The sequence below is a fragment of the Nicotiana tabacum genome, chromosome 7, assembly GCF_000715075.1.
Source record: "Nicotiana tabacum cultivar K326 chromosome 7, ASM71507v2, whole genome shotgun sequence".
NCBI lineage: Eukaryota > Viridiplantae > Streptophyta > Magnoliopsida > Solanales > Solanaceae > Nicotiana > Nicotiana tabacum.
This window is the reverse complement of record NC_134086.1, coordinates 28,281,979-28,298,347: the sequence shown is the minus strand read 5'-3', so window position 1 is coordinate 28,298,347 and position 16,369 is coordinate 28,281,979. Positions and strand designations below refer to the sequence as shown.

Genomic DNA, 16,369 nt, shown 5'->3' with positions numbered 1-16,369 from the left:
AAAGGGAAATCGAGCAAGTGATAAATTAGAGTTAATTCATTCTGATTTGTGTGGTCCAATGAATGTCTAAGCAAGAGGTGGTTTTGAGTATTTTGTGACTTTCATAGATGATTACTCAAAATATGGACATATTTATTTGTTGCATCAAAAGTCTGAATGTTTTGAAAAGTTCAAAGAGTTTAAGACTGAAACTGAAAAGCGACACAATAAATATATCAAGACACTACGATCTGATCGTGGTAGGGAGTACCTCTCTGCGGAATTCATTAGTTATTTATCAGAATGTGGAAGTACATCTCAATTATCTGCATGTGGAACTCCGCAACAAAATGGTGTAGCTGGAAGAAGAAATAGGACTCTTATGGAAATGGTTAGATCAATGATGAGTTATTCCAATTTGCCTTCGTCCTTTTGGGGACATGCCTTAGAAATAGCGAATTACGTTCTGAATTTAGTTCCTTCAAAGTCAGTACCTTTGACCCCTACAGAATTGTGGACTAGGCACAAGCCTAGTCTAAGGCATATTCGAGTCTGGGGTTGTCCGGCACATATGCTAAAAGGGAAAACAGATAAATTGGAGGCGAGAACGGATGTATGCATATTTGTAGGTTATCCAAAAGGGACGAAAGGTGGTTTATTCTATTGTCCTAAAATAAAGAAGATAATTCTTAGCAAAAATGCCAAGTTTCTTGAAGAGGACTATTTGATGAACCATGTTCCTAGAAGTAAACTCGTTTTATAGGAACTCGGCAAAAAGAATGGAAACTCAGTCATCTGAAAAACAAAACGACCAGATGCAAACCCCAAAAGTCAATTTTGACATACCATTGCATTTTACTAGTGGGAGAAATATCAACAGACTTGATGTCCCACGTGAACAAGTGCCCAAAGTCATACCACCACAAAGTAATGGGAGTTATGTTGAGCAGACTGCACAACAGGAAGAAGTCGTTGATATTCATGTGGATAGCATGGAGACTCAGGTTCCTGATAATGATGTGGTTCAACCAGAAAATCAAAATAGTGTAATTGTAACTGATGTAGTGCGTAGTCATAGTGGGTGAGAAATAAGACATCCAGATTTTTAAACGCTCTTGGGAGAATCATATGATAGGATCCCTGAGGAGCCTACTTCCGAACCTGTCAATTACGACCAAGCACTACATGATAAAGATGCCGATAAGTGGGTTGTTGCTATGAAATCAGAGATAGGGTTTATGTACTCTAATCAAGTCTGGGATCTTATAGAACCACCTGATGGGGTTAAACCCATTGGATGCAAGTGAATCTATAAGAAAAATAGAGGTGTAAATGTAAAAGTGCAAACTTTTAAAGCAAGGGTTGTAGTGAAAGGGTTTACTCAGAAAGAATGGATCAATTATGAGAAACCTTCTCGCCGGTAGCCATGCTTAAGTCTATAAGTATTCTCTTATCCATTGCTGCTCATTATGATTATGAGATTTGGCAAATGAATGTCAAAATAACTTTCCTTAATGGAAGTCTTGATGAGTGCATCTATATGATGCAACCAGACGGTTTCGTGGAAAGTGGCAAAAAACACATGTTGTGCAAGCTTAAAAGGTCCATTTATGGACTGAAACAGGCATCTAGGGCATGGAACACTTATTTTGACAAGGCGATCAAAACTTTTGGTTTTGATCAGTGTCTTAACGAGTCTTGTGTATACAAAACATGGGATGAGGACAAAGTGGTGTTTCTAATCTTATATGTAGATGACATATTGCTTATAGAAAATAATGTGTACATGTTGGGTTCAATTAAACAGTAGTTGTCCATGCACTTTCATATGAAAGTTTTGGAAGAAGCGGCTCGTATCCTTGGAATCAAGCTCTTACGAGATCGCAAGAAAAGGATATTAGGCTTATCCCAGACTCTTTATATTGATACAATACTCTCCAAGTTTAGCATATTCCAAGAAAGGACTTCTCCCTTTCAGGCATAGAATTTCTCTATCTAAAGATCAGTCTCCTAAAACTGATGAAGAGATAGAAAAGATCAAGGTGGTCCCCTATGCATCTGCTGTGGGGAGTCTAATGTATGCTATGTTATGTATTTGACCTGATATCTGATTTGACGTTGGCATTGTTAGCATATTTCAGTATAATCCTGGGAAGGAGTGTTGGACAGCGGTTAAGCATATAATCAAGTACCTGAAAAGGACTAGGGAATACATGCTAGTCTACTATTCGGATGACCTTGTGCCTATTAGGTACACTGATTCGGATTTCCAATCAGATAGAGATTCTAGAAAGTCTACCTCAGGAAATGTGTTTACTCTGGGAGGTGGAGCCATAAGTAGGAGGAGCATCAAGCAAACTTATGTTGTTGATTCCACCATGGAAGCAGAATATGTGGCTGCCTCTGAGGCAGCCAAAGAGGCGGTTTGGCTCGGGAACTTCCTAAGAGAGTTGGGTGTGGTTCCCTCGATTCAAACACCAATAACACTTTATTTTGATAATAGTGGTTTGGTTGCAAATTCGAAGGACCACGAAGCCACAAAGAGCAAAGCACATTGAGCATAAACATTATTTTAATTCGTGAGATAGTGCAAAGAGGGGATGTAGTAGTCACCAAGATTGCATCGAAGAATAACTTGGCGGACCCGTTTACTAAGAGCTTGCCACAGAAGACTTTTGATAGGCATGTAGACGGAATGAGTATTAGAATTGTAGATGCATGGTTATGAGTCTAAGTGGGAGATTGTTAGGATATACTATAAACCATGCGTATTATTGTTATAGTATTCTTTATGGAATTATTATTTATTTATTTATTCAATTCAAAAAAGTTTTATTTTAAATAGATCAAGTATTTGTTTGTGTGTCTATTGCTTATATAGTAGATGATTTAGTGTATAGATTTTAGCTTATACACGGAAGATTAAATCATCGGTTCTTATAAGTTATAAAGTTTATGTTCACAATCTAATGATGGAATTGGACAAACCATCGGAATGGTTGTAGCACAAGATTAAATGTAATTTATCTTGATTATGGGAATGGTTTAATTCCAACTTATTGTGCTAGTACATTTTGTATATATTGAACGAATCAAGTAGAGATAAATATTTTATACACTTAATAAAATAATTTCTCCAGTCCATTCAATGTACTTATACTATTAATCTTGATATAATTATTAGTTCTGTGTGTCATTTATTTTGTTGATTTATTAAAAGGCGAGATTCTTTCATGGGCCAATAAGCTTGGTAAAATTGGACAATAATGATATACATTGGCAAAGTAATAATTCGTTGATAGAATCAATGTCTCGATTTAAAGATTGATGATACTCCTTTATGAAAGCTTATAAGTTTTTATGTGTAAACCCAGCTAGTGAATTTTGTATTTGACACATGAAATAAGTTAAGCGAAAGTCTAAAGGAAGTAATCAATAAATTAAATTGTCCGTAATTTAATTTGATTAGTTAGTATCTGAATCTTAACAGGGAGTTAAATAAGATTTTTTGGAAGAATTTCGAAATTGAATTAAGGAGTGCAATTACGAATTTTTAGTGGAATAATTCGTAATTATTATGGTAGAAATTAATTTCGAAATTAATTCCATAATAAGAAGACTTGTTAATTAAATTTTGTGGTCCCTACCATGCCTAAGTAATAGGAAATAAAGGAAACCTTTCCTCAGTGAAGGAAGAAAACCTAACATGTATTGGAAAAGTGTTTTAACCAAAAAAATGTGGCTATATATATTCAATATAGGGCTGGCCATTTTTTTGTACTGGTTTTATACGTTTTCCTCCTTGGAATTTCGCCCATATGAAATTCTCTCTTTCTGGATATTATTTGGGTAACACGGTAGAAGACTGTGGAAGTTTTTGCTGAGATTGCGGTCTTGCAACTCTGGAACTGGAGACCGAGATCAATCTACTTTGTTCACGCTTCAAGAGGTAACTCGATTAATATCCATATGTACTAATTGTTTAATTCACACATGAATATGACACTGTAATTGCTTCCGCTGCGATATGTAATCCTACAAAAAGAGGGAGGATATATATATAATTGCTTCCGCTGTGATATGTAATCCTACAAAAAGAGGGAGGATATATATATATATTAATCCTTATCCGGTAGAAAAAAATTATATGCACTTGATATTTGCACCAAACAAAAAAATGCAAGATATATGTTCTGTATATGGTTTTATCACGATTAAGTGATGTATTCTTACTTTAACATGTAATTCTTTAAGTTAATTTACTTGATTCCATATAAACATCATATGCGAGTCAATATATTTCATAATTATATTGAAGTGCTCGCCAGCACCTGCGGTTTGAAGACACAAAATCGACCTTATACCTACTTAAGAAAGAATATATAGGTGATGGCATATATTGTGCTAAACAGAATGAATTATGTCCATGACGAGAAACTTTTCGTTCCTTTCAAAATGCCAAGTTTATTGTACCACCAGGGGCGGATCTCGGATTCTTTTAACACAGGTGCACCACATAAAAAGTAAAAAAAAAAAAAATACAAAGTGAGAATGCTTGTTCCTTAAGGTAAATAACTCAATATTCAACCAAGTGCATCATTCAATCTTTCTAGAGTATAAATACTAACAGATAATATTAGATTAATTCTAAAAAATAAGTACATAACACACCTAGTGTAATAGTGAGACCATGATAATGCATGCTACTTATGCGAAGAGGGGCTGACTGAAACTCAAAAACATATATTTGTTGAATGTTCATGGATTACTGAATTAAGAGAAGAGCTGTCAGCATGGCTAGGAATTCAGTTGCAAAGCTATGGGGCGAGACAAACGATAAGCTGGGTCAAGAGAAGGCACTGGAGGCAAATAAAGAAGGATGTGATCATGACAGTCAGGGGAGCGATGATATACCATGCATGGCAGGCCAGGAATTAGAAGTTGTTTCGAAATATAAATGTAACATTAGTTTTGTTACAGAGCAGATGCAAAAGAAAACTAGGCATAGACTAGATATGATACAAGATACAAAGAGAGCTCGAGGTTGTCAAATATTAATACCGAGATTATGTAATTAGTTTTTCCCCAGTTGAGGCCTAGAAGTCTCAAGCACCCTTCCTAGAAGGTGGTTTGATCTTTAGGTGTATCAATTTGGTTGTAATATTTCACATTTATTACCAAAAAAAAACCTTGAGATCATAGGTTCACGTGCATCATTAATGGCGTTATAGATCCGCCCCTGTATACCTTCCCTATGTTAGAAGTTTCATCTCTTTTAGAAGAAAGTTTTTTAAAAAAATGAATAAAAGTGAGGTCTCATATAAGTTTTTCGTTAATGTAACAACATGCGAAAGTTTTTCGTTTTAGGAAAATTGACATGACCTTATACAAGGATTAAAAGGTTGATTAAATGTAAAACGGCTGCAGTAGTGCTAAGTGAATACATGCTAGTACAAGGGTTGTGGTGAGATACAATGACATCCCTATAGTCTTAATTAACATGAGTCTTGGGTTCGTGCCTTTTTTTTCGTTTCTCATTTGACGCTCGATATTTGTGATCCGACTAGGAATTAGACCTAACACAATCCAAATAGAAAAATTTCAATCATGTTAATTTGTTTATTCAGATTTTCCGCAAGAAGCCCCACATTCAAGAAATTAAATTTTAAATAAGGAATGTTTCCCCTTTAATGGGTTCTACGTGGCCCAAGTCATGATTAATTGGACTAGTAAATCTCGATTTTTAAAGGTGTTTTTGTTCGAATTTTATCTTTTTACGAGAAAAATGCTAGATTTCGATTACTTTTTTTTAATTACTACTTGTAAATCTGGCTATTTATGATTCTCCCCCCCCCCCCCCCAAATTATCTAGATCAATTGTATAGAAAAGCCCAAAATTTTAAAATAATTACATTCACTAGTCAAATATACAAAATATTTATATTTATTATATTAAATTATATATATATATATATATATATATATATATATATATATATATATATATATATATATATTATATAATATATAAAAAATATATATTAATCAGACAATATTATTCTGATAAGCGGCTATACAATGTAAACTTGCCAACTTTATCTGGATCAAATTGTATAGAAAAGCCCAAAATTGTAAAATCAGAATCCTCAAGGAGTCCATTAAGTCCAGCTAGACTTTTAAGCCCAAAACCATCAAGCTACATCCTGTCTTCCTACTTCTCTAAGTAATACGTACGACTTAGGGTAAATGCTTATCCACGCTCCGTATCTATATTAAATTAGGCAACTTAACATTAACAACTAAATTAAAGTAAAATACATATTTCGTTTTCAAAATTAAGTGACAAATATGTTATGAAAGAATATGTGTTTCGTGTTATGAAATAAAAGCAATTTAGTAAAACATGAACAAGAAATAAAGACAATTTAGTAAAATATGAACAAGAAATAGAGATAGAGAGAAAGGAAAAGATTTTCTTCTTCAATTGTGTGTATTTTCCTATCTATTACAAGGCCTTTATATAGGCATAAAAAGTGAAGAAAATATGTTATGGAATATGTCATTGAACATACAAAATATGTCATTGAATATGTCATTAAGTATTTGAGATGAAAAATCATCGGCATGCTTATGTGGATCAGACAAATAACCTGCATCGGCTTTATGTGGATCAGACAAATAGCAGTACCTCCATATGTAAACAAATAGCCTGTTTGAGATCGGGTTTTATGTGGATCAGACAAATAACCTGCATCGGCATAGCCAATCATTTCTGACTTGAATTCATTAGAATAAAACAATCCCATATCTATGGTTCCCCGAAGATATTTAAATATATGCTTAACACCTTTCCAATGTCTTCTTGTTGGAGATGAGCTGAATCTTGCTAATAAGCTCACTGCAAAAGCAATATCTGGTCGAGTATTGTTGCCAAGATACATCAGTGCCCCGATTGCACTAAGATATGGAGTTTCATCACCAACGAGCTCTTCATCATTTTCTTGAGGCCGAAATGGATCTTTATTTATGTCAAGCGATCTCACAATCATTGCGGTACTCAATGGATGTACATTATCTATGTAAAATCGCTTTAAAACCTTTTCAGTGTATGTTGATTGATGGACAAAAATTCCATTTGGTACATGCTCAATTTGGAGGCCAAGACAAAATTTTGTCTTACCAAGATCTTTCATTTCAAATTCTTTCTTCAAACACTCTACAGCCTTTGGAAGCTCTTTCGAAGTGCCAATGATATTCAAGTCATCAACATACACAACTATGATGACAAATTCAGATCCAGACCTCTTAATAAAGACACAAGGTCAAATAGGGTCATTTTTGTACCCTTCATTTAGCAAATACTCGCTAAGGCGATTGTACCACATCCTCCCTGATTGCTTCAATCCGTATAAGGATTTCTGAAGCTTTATTGAACAAGTTTCTCTTGAACTTTTATGTTCTTCAGGAACTTTAAATCCTTCAAGGATTTCATAAAAATTTCATTGTCCAGTGAGCCATATAAGTAGGCTGTGACAACATCCATCAACCACATATCAAGTTTTTCATGGACTGCCAGATTTATTAGATACCTGAAGGTAATTACATCTACCAGAGGAGAATATGTCTCCATATAATCAATGTCAGGCCTTTGCGAAAATTCTTGTGCCACAAGTCGTGCTTTATATCTTGCGACTTCACCTTTCTCATTTCGTTTTCACACAAAATCCCATTTGTAACCCACTGGCTTGACACCTTCAGGCGTTCAGACTATTGGTCCGAAAACTTCACGTTTTTCGAGTGAAGCCAATCCGTTTGAATTGTGTTTTTCCATTTTGGCCAATCATTTCTCTATCTACATTCATCGACAGATTTTGGCTCAAGATCCTCATGTTGTTGCATTATTTCAAATGCAACATTATATGCAAAATTGTTGTTAACAACAACGATATTTCGGTTCCACCTTTTTCCCGTAGAGACATAACTTATTGATATCTCTTCATTTTTATCATTTCCAGGTACTAGAACCTTCTGTGAGGTCTTATCAATTGCTATGTTATGAACAACTTGATCATTTGCTCCTTTCCTTTTTCGGGGATTCTTATCCTTGGAATCAATTGATCTACCATGTTTAAGGCGTGGCCTAGACTCATTTGCATCATCATACTGTCCAGTTTGGATATCAACTCGAATTAGAGCATTTATAGCTGGAAAATGTGATTTTGTAACCCGTGGAAGGTTAGTAAATGCATCTGGCAATTGATTTGTAATGTTTTGCATATAAATGATCCTTTGAACTTCTTGTTCACATTAATTTGTGCGAGGATCTAAATGAGATAGAGATAATACGTTCCAATCTATCTCTTTTTCTAGTTGTTTATTTTCTCCCCTATGTTGGAAAAACTGATTTATCAAAATGATAATCAACAAATCTGGCTGTAAATAAATCTCCTGTCATATGCTCCAAATATTTGATAATAGAAGGAGATTCTTAACCAACATATATTCCCAACCTTCTTTGGGGACCCATCTTTGTGCATTTTGGTGGAGCAATTGGAACATATACTGCACATCCAAAAATTCTTAGATGGGAAATATTTGGCTCCTAACCAAAAGCCAATTGTAATGGGGAGACTTTATAATAACTTGTTGGCCTTATGCGCACAAGTGTTGCTGCATGCAAAACAACATTTTCCCACACTAAAAGGGGAAGTTTTGTCCTCATTAGCAATAGTCTAGCTATTAGTTGGAGGCGCTTAATCAATGATTCTGCTAGACCATTTTGAGTATGAACATGAGCAACCGGATGCTCAACTTTTATTCCAATGGCCATACAATAGTCAATAAAGGCCTGAGATATAAATTCACCAGCATTATCAAGACGAATTGTCTTAATTGTATAATCTGAAAATTGTGCTCTTAACCTTATTATTTGGGCCAACAATCTCGCAAATGCCATATTACGAGTTGACAATAAGCACACATGTGACCATCTTGTAGATGCGTCTATCAAGACCATAAAATACTTGAATGGTCCACATGGAGGGTGTATAGGCCCACATATATCACCCTGTATACGTTCCAGAAATGCAGGGGATTCAATCCCAACTTTAGCTGATGTTGGTTTAATAACCAATTTTGCTTGAGAACAAGCAACACATGAGAATTCCTTAAATTGAAGAATCTTCTTGTTCTTCCATGTGTGCCCATTTGAATTCTCTATTATTCTGCGCATCATATTAGAACTGGAATGGCCCAACCAGTCATGCCAAATGATAAAATCATTAGAAGTAGTAAACCTTTTGTTTACTATGGCATGTGATTCAACCACACCAATGTTTGTGTGGTACAATCCAGAAGAAAATGCGGGCAATTTTTCGTGCACATATCTTTTACTCGCTTTTATTGTAGTAACATAAAGGTATTCAACCTTTCCTTCGTTTGATGTCTCAACATGGTAGCCATTTTGGCGAATAACTTTGAAACTCATCAATAGTTAATATCGTTCATCCGGGTAATAATAAGGCCGTTCTTCCAGAGCCCTCAATCAACTTTGTACTACCAGATATTGTATTAACATAGGCCTTTTTCATAACTAAATAAGAAAAAAATTTCTTTTCTCTTAATATTGTGTGAGTTGTAGCACTATCCAAAAGACATAAATTTTCATTACTCATCTTGGATCCAATTGAAGACTGGAGAATTTTAATTTCTTCACAAAAAAAATACATCGTGAGAAATACGGAAACAACTAACATCACTAACGACAACATAAGACAACTTAAATACTACTTGAAAATAAAAACAACTTCAGACGAGACAAAAATACCGAAAATAAAAATAACAACATAATTGCATTCCCCAGTAAAATGATCAAACATTAGTTTTGATCTCCAAAGAAGTCTTCAACTTCCAAATGAGTAATATCATCGAGACCTTGAAAATCATCATCATTCAAAGCAAGATTTGCCTCGGCATTGTCATCATTTTTGTTTGAAGGCCCTGCCTCAAAATCATTTTTAAAGGTCAAATGTGACTCCACTGGAGCATTAACAGAAGATGCTTCAACATTATTTGCCTTTCTTTTAAAGGAGTTTTGATAAAGTCTGACAAAATGCTCAAGTGCACGGCATTCAATTTTCCAATGACCTTTTATGCCACAGCGGTAGAAGTTACCGCTTTTGCCTCGTGAAGGATTGTTTCGAGAACTCATATTATTTTCTCGTTTGCCATGACCACCGCGATGACGACTATTATATCGTCTCTTACCATTGTCATGCCCACGTACATTCATGTGGCCATGATTATTATTCTGTCTTTTTCCAGACTTATCACGTCTAGCTATCATATTCGCTTCAGGAAGCGGAACTGACCCTGTGGGACGGGCTTCATGATTTTTCAGCAAAAGGGTATTATGTTGCTCAGCCACCAGAAGGCATGAGATCAATTTAGAATACCTTTTAAAATCCCTTTCACAGTATTGCTGTTGTAATACCATATTTGAGGCATGAAAAGTCGTAAGAGTCTTTTCCAGTAAATTCTCATCATTCATAACTTCCCCACATAATTTCAATTGGGAAGTTATTCGAAATACAACATTGTTATACTCACTTACGGTCTTAAATCTTGCAACCGCAAGTGCATCCACTCATATCAAGCCCTTGGCAATACCGTAGCCTTAAAGTGATCATACCTTTCCTTCAGACCACTCCACAATTCAAGTGGATCTTTCACTGTTAAATATTCAACCTTCAAACCTTCATCCAAATGATGACGAAGGAAAATCATGGTCTTCGCTTTTTCCTGTCTTGATGCCTCATTACCATGAGTAATGGTGTTACCAAGGCCTTTAGTAGCTAAGTGAATCTCAGCATCGAAAACCCATGATAGATAGTTCTTTCCAGAAATATCAAGTGCCACAAACTCAAGTTTTGACAAGTTCGACATAGTAAAGACTATCAAAGAAGATAAATAATTAGAAATTATTAGGATAATAGCGTAAAGAAACGATTACACTAAACTCTTCTGATTCTGTATGATATTTAGGTGACAAATACCAATCCAAAATGAATGATAATGGTATATTCGTCTATACATCTATTGTTCCCAATATACTGGATAATGAAATTTTATTAGCTCCTCTTAGCTATGAGATTATTACTAGGAATATTTACTATAACGTCATGAGATTCATGATTATTTCTGTTTTTCATTGTGTTAAAAGGATTATTTCTATTTTCCAAAAGATTTACACTTTTGTTCATCGATCTTTGTCAGTACTATATTCATGAATAAAAAAAATGATGTTCAAGTTTATATTATGATGAAACATCACAAGAAAAAATAAATAAATAAATAAATGAACCAGTATTCATTTGGCGGAATATACTCATATGTATATCTGGAAAAAAACTAAAGAATTATTAGGCTTGATAATTTTGACAGTAAATCATAGAGATATGCCTCGTAAGAAGTGGAGTTCAACCTTGAGGGTAGAGACTTCGTGCTGATAACGTGTTATGAAATAAAAGCAATTTAGTAAAACATGAACAAGAAATGAAGACAATTTAGCAAAACATGAACAAGAAATAGAGATAGAGAGAAAGGAAGAGATTTTCTTCTTCAATTGTGTGTATTTTCCTATCTATTACAAGGCTATAGGCATAAAAAATGAAGAAAATATGTCATGGAATATGTCATTGAACATACAAAATATATCATTGAATATGTCATTAAGCATTTGAGATGAAAAATCATGGAAGAAGAGTAGACATCCACCATAATGTGATATTTATCATAACATTTCACATTTATTAGTCTGGTAAAATATCGGTGCAATGCCTATTAGGGACACATAGCATATGTTAGAATTAATGGTTAAGATTTAATTGATTAAAGTATTACGAAATTGGGTATTTCGTAACCCAGGCCCAATTGGAGTTAGTCTAGCTTGTTGATGGGCCTGAGGTAAGAAGAGCAATTTCAATGTTATTATTCAGTCCTAGGATTAGTTTTCTGGCTAGTATTTCAATTAGGGTCCCAAACGGCTATTTACAGCTGGGAAGGCACGTGTTACCTTTTCATTGTATTTTCTTTTAGATATTGTCAGTGTAAGGACAGCTGTCATAGTCTAGTATTTAACCTATCTTTGTAAAGGGAATCAGTATCGATATATGAACATTCCTCTATTTTTATCTGTTTTTTCCAGTCTTTCCTTAATTTTCTTTTATTTTCTGGGAATCTCTGTTCTTGGTTGGTAGCAGCGGCTACATAAAGCAATGCCTTAACCATGATTTAAATAATTAATAACTTGTCCATAAATATATTAAAAACTTTTCTCTCTCTTAAAGAAGTTGTTCAATGTATTTTATTTTTGTTGGAATCAAAGTTGAAAACAATCCCTGTATTTTTGTTCTTTCATGGAGTCCAAATAAAAAACAAACATTAATATCTAGAAGTCATTCCATTTACTTTTGAATATGAATTTTATATATATATATATATATATATATATATATATATATATATATATATATATATATACTCATTTCTTGCCGACAAGATAAAATCCCTCTTAGGATTTTTTTTTCTAGAGGTTTTTAACTTTGATTCCAACAATTTGAAGCAATTTGGCATTTATTTTTTATTGGGACTCCACAAAAAATTAAAATACACGGCATCACTATAATTGTAATAAAGAAAATATCTATCTTTGTGAGATCCTCAATATTGTATCGAGGGATCTCGGCGATGCCATGTGTGGGAAAATGGAGAGAAATCGGATCCCTCGTTCATAAATAACTAAGCAAAAATATAGGATTTGACTCCCCTCCATTTCTCATTCTTTCAATTTCCCCAAGTTTCTATTTAGATTTATGACACTTGTCCTCTTTGCATATTAATGGTGCAGATTTAATTAACTATCAAAAAATTTTAATCATGGTTAATAAGGTTTACATTACCATTATTTTAGGAAAAATACTCTAGAACTTTAGTAAGAACTCATTATCTCCAAAAATATTATTAAAGTATTTGCCTAACAAAATACGGAAACGCTGTATTTTTTTAGCTATTGATAAATACGTTTCTAACTTCATATTTGTTCCATGTTAAATGGGTGACTTCATGGCATCCATTCAGTTTTGTTCCATGTTAAATGGGTGACTTCATGGCTTCCATTAGTTTCTGCTAGTGGAAAAACTAGTTACCTTATGATGTTTTTTATCCAATGATGTACAACTGTTAAGAATATTTCTCAACAAAAACAAAAAAAAAATAGAGGCGATAATGTCAAATTTTAAATATATATTGCAGCAATTTATTCCGCCTTTTTTGTGTGTGTGGTTAAAATCTACGCCGAGTTGGCAAATAAGTTACATATTATCTTCATTTAGTCTGTGCATTCTTAATATTATTTTTGGAGATGAAGATTTCATACTAATGTTAGAGAGTATTTTTTTTCCTAAAATAAAGGTATGTTAACCATGATTAAGATTATTTGATAGTTAAATAAATCTGAACCATTAATATGTAAAGAGGACAAGTGTCACAAATCTAAATAAGAACTTGGAGAAATGGAGGGGAGTCAAATCCATTAATGACATGTATTTCTATAAGAACTATTGAAGATAATGTAACTTCAAACGAAAATTACCCAATTCCACGTCACCTCACATTTAAAAAACATAAACCAAATATACTTAAAACTCAAGAGAGGGCCCCCAAACTTCAACCCTAATATATCAGCGTACACAAATTCAAGTCTTGTTTCATGAACTATAGCATGGTGACTACGTACAAATTAAACACGTACTTTAAAGTAAACTAAATTAAACCCTAGCTCCGGTGACACCAGTAGTACCCTTCTCTCCAACTCCGCCGGGTGCGCCGACGCCGTATTCGGTATCTCTGTATCCCGGACCGTACGTACTGCTAAACCATCCAGTGTGAAGCATTAGAACGTAGAGAAGTTGGGTGACTCCAAGGACAATCACAAAACCTTCAAGAACTCTTAGCCTCCATCCTCTCCATCCTCCTATGTTTATCTCCTTGCATGCCAATCTACAAAATAAATTCCCAACAAAATCAGAATATTACAAGTTATAAGATTTAATTATTGGCTTAGAATTTAGATTCTATACTGACAATGCAGAAGGATCACTATTAAAATCACATATTCACGGGTCGAGGTAGTGTATCATTTAATTTAGTGGTTCGAAAGAACCAATTATCTTTTGCTTATATAAACCCTATTTCATAATGAAAAATTTATTAAATGTATAGACAAATATCTAATTGGAACTCGGTGTGAACAAGCTTATGAGTTCGGTGGCATGTTCAAAACTTATAAGCTTCAAAATTATGACTCCGCCGCTCTGAGTAGATTTACTATATAAAAAGACAATGTAAAACTATTTTCACATGATCAATATATTTTAACCTATAATAACATAAGTTAGTTACCATTTTGACTAGATTATCGCTAATCATCAAATTACTTGTGATTTACCATAAAAGGACCTAGGTGCACATGTAAGCATTGCTTATTCCGTTCCGTCATACGCATTGAACTTGATGAACTAATAAATATCGTACATGTTACTTATGTACATAATAATAGGTGAAACTACGTTTACATCGCCATATGCATAAAACTTAAGCTCATAATAAACAACTATTTGTCTATCAAAAGTACACAACTAATTCTCTGAAAAAATGAGACAAACACGACCTAAATTTGACACAACATGCTAAATTAGCACTAATTGATAGTGTGAAATTATTTACACCATCCAAATTAAATCAGTATGTATTAAAGATAGTTCGGACTAGAAATAATTAAAGGTATCAAAGTTACCCAAATGCTAGTGCAGTTACAGCCCAAGCTATTACAGCAGATGAACCAGCAGCAGCTAGACTGTCATTTCTCCACGCCCTTAGATGTTTTGCACCTATCAGTTTCGATATTATTCCCAACACTGCTGCTAATATCGCGAATACGAGGAAGAACATCGTCGCTCCATTCCCTCCAAAACCTGCAAAAATTTACATAATATTAAACTCATAAAATCAACTTACCATAAACTTTCCAAGTAAAAGATTCTACTAAATTAAACTCACTCTTCCCCTCAGACTCATCAATTTTTACTTTTAAAAACTAATTATAGAATCATATATATATCACTTTTTAAAAGACTAAGCAAAAAAGATGTCACATACATTAAACAATAACACCTTATTGTCTTTCAAATTTACTTCCTTTGAATGCTGCATGCAAATATCGCGAAATATTTAATTGCTGATAGACCACTACCAAAAAAGAAACGAAAATAACTACAAACTTCATTGTTGGTTTATCGCTAAATCGTTAGCCAACAAAAATTTCAATAATCTGTCGATAATACGATTAGCAATAGATTTTTCTGTAAGCTAGAGAATTTCTCCATTTCTCCGTCGCTAAGTCCTGCTTTTTTTAATTGTGAACTCTTCATAAGGAGCCATTGAAACTAAACGTTCTTGAAATAAAATAAAACAAAGAAACATATCTATATGACTTGACCTTTTGTGTACCATTTAAAATAAAAAACCACATAGTTCATGAACAAGATATATAAAACTAAAGAGAAATAAAGAACTTACTAGGATGATTAGTTTGGCCATTAATGAACCTGTTGAGACACCAACTAGCAAAACCTAAAACAATAAGATACATTACTAAGTTAATAAACAACAACGGTGCTGCTAATGTTCGTGCCACTGTCCTTGCCATTTTTTCTTCTTCTTTCTTTTCTTGTCAATGCCTTAACAATTTCTTTCTTCTAACTTTGAGCTATTTTCTCTTCTTTCAGTACGTGTTATTTATGGAACAAAGGAGGTGGGAAGAGAATAATTTATATATAGAAAAAATTATAAGATTATGAAGTAGTACGTGTCAAAATTGTTTGCTTAGTTGCTTTTACATTGAACAGGTGGAGGGACACTTGTCAATTGCTAAGCTTATATTTTTTGGTCCTCTGGATTTGCGCTTTTCGAGCATCATCAATGCCTATCCACAAGATAATATATATTCTTCTTTAATTTATTATGTTGAAGACCGTTTTATTTGACATTTTGTGCTTCACTCTGGGTGACATGTTACGGCTATTTAGAGGTGTAGTGCACGGTTGACCACTAATAACATATGTATTTACTTTTAAGTCATCGTTTAAAATGTTTTTAGTCTTTAGTTACTGTTTTAATAAATTTTAATTATTCGGACAAAAATACCCTTCTGCTAATGTCCTTAACTTTTGTACTTAAGTTCAGGACTTCAAGACTACACGTCCTTAACTTTTGAACTTGAAACTCTAAGTTCAGGACTTCAGAACTACACGTCCTTAACTTTTGAACTTGG

At 33.8% G+C, this 16,369-nt stretch overlaps 2 protein-coding genes across 2 annotated transcripts; one reads left to right on the top strand and one right to left on the bottom strand.

Annotated features, from left to right (window-relative positions):
* The first annotated feature begins 758 nt into the window (after positions 1-758).
* Positions 759-1,286, top strand: LOC142162031 (uncharacterized). The gene is made up of 2 exons (XM_075218333.1): positions 759-1,060; positions 1,115-1,286. Exons 1-2 carry the CDS (start codon positions 759-761, stop codon positions 1,284-1,286), a joined length of 474 nt encoding a protein of 157 aa, XP_075074434.1.
* Positions 1,287-13,651: 12,365 nt separating this feature from the next.
* Positions 13,652-15,851, bottom strand: LOC107818706 (membrane protein PM19L-like). The gene is made up of 3 exons (XM_016644736.2): positions 15,616-15,851; positions 14,834-15,011; positions 13,652-14,037 (listed from the first exon to the last, which is right to left on the bottom strand). Exons 1-3 carry the CDS (start codon positions 15,743-15,745, stop codon positions 13,806-13,808), a joined length of 540 nt encoding a protein of 179 aa, XP_016500222.1. The 5' UTR covers positions 15,746-15,851; the 3' UTR covers positions 13,652-13,805.
* Between the last annotated feature and the right edge of the window lie 518 nt (positions 15,852-16,369).

Excerpts from the sequence above, each read along its gene's own strand:
- LOC142162031 (XM_075218333.1), top strand. The coding sequence starts at position 759 with ATGGAAACTCAGTCATCTGAAAAACAAAACGACCAGATGCAAACCCCA. Across the intron at positions 1,061-1,114 it reads GTAGTGCGTAGTCATAGTGG|GATCCCTGAGGAGCCTACTT; the intron begins GTGAGAAATAAG and ends ATCATATGATAG.
- LOC107818706 (XM_016644736.2), bottom strand. The coding sequence starts at position 15,745 with ATGGCAAGGACAGTGGCACGAACATTAGCAGCACCGTTGTTGTTTATT. Across the intron at positions 15,012-15,615 it reads TGGCCAAACTAATCATCCTA|GTTTTGGAGGGAATGGAGCG; the intron begins GTAAGTTCTTTA and ends AAATTTTTGCAG. Across the intron at positions 14,038-14,833 it reads GTAACTGCACTAGCATTTGG|ATTGGCATGCAAGGAGATAA; the intron begins GTAACTTTGATA and ends TTTATTTTGTAG.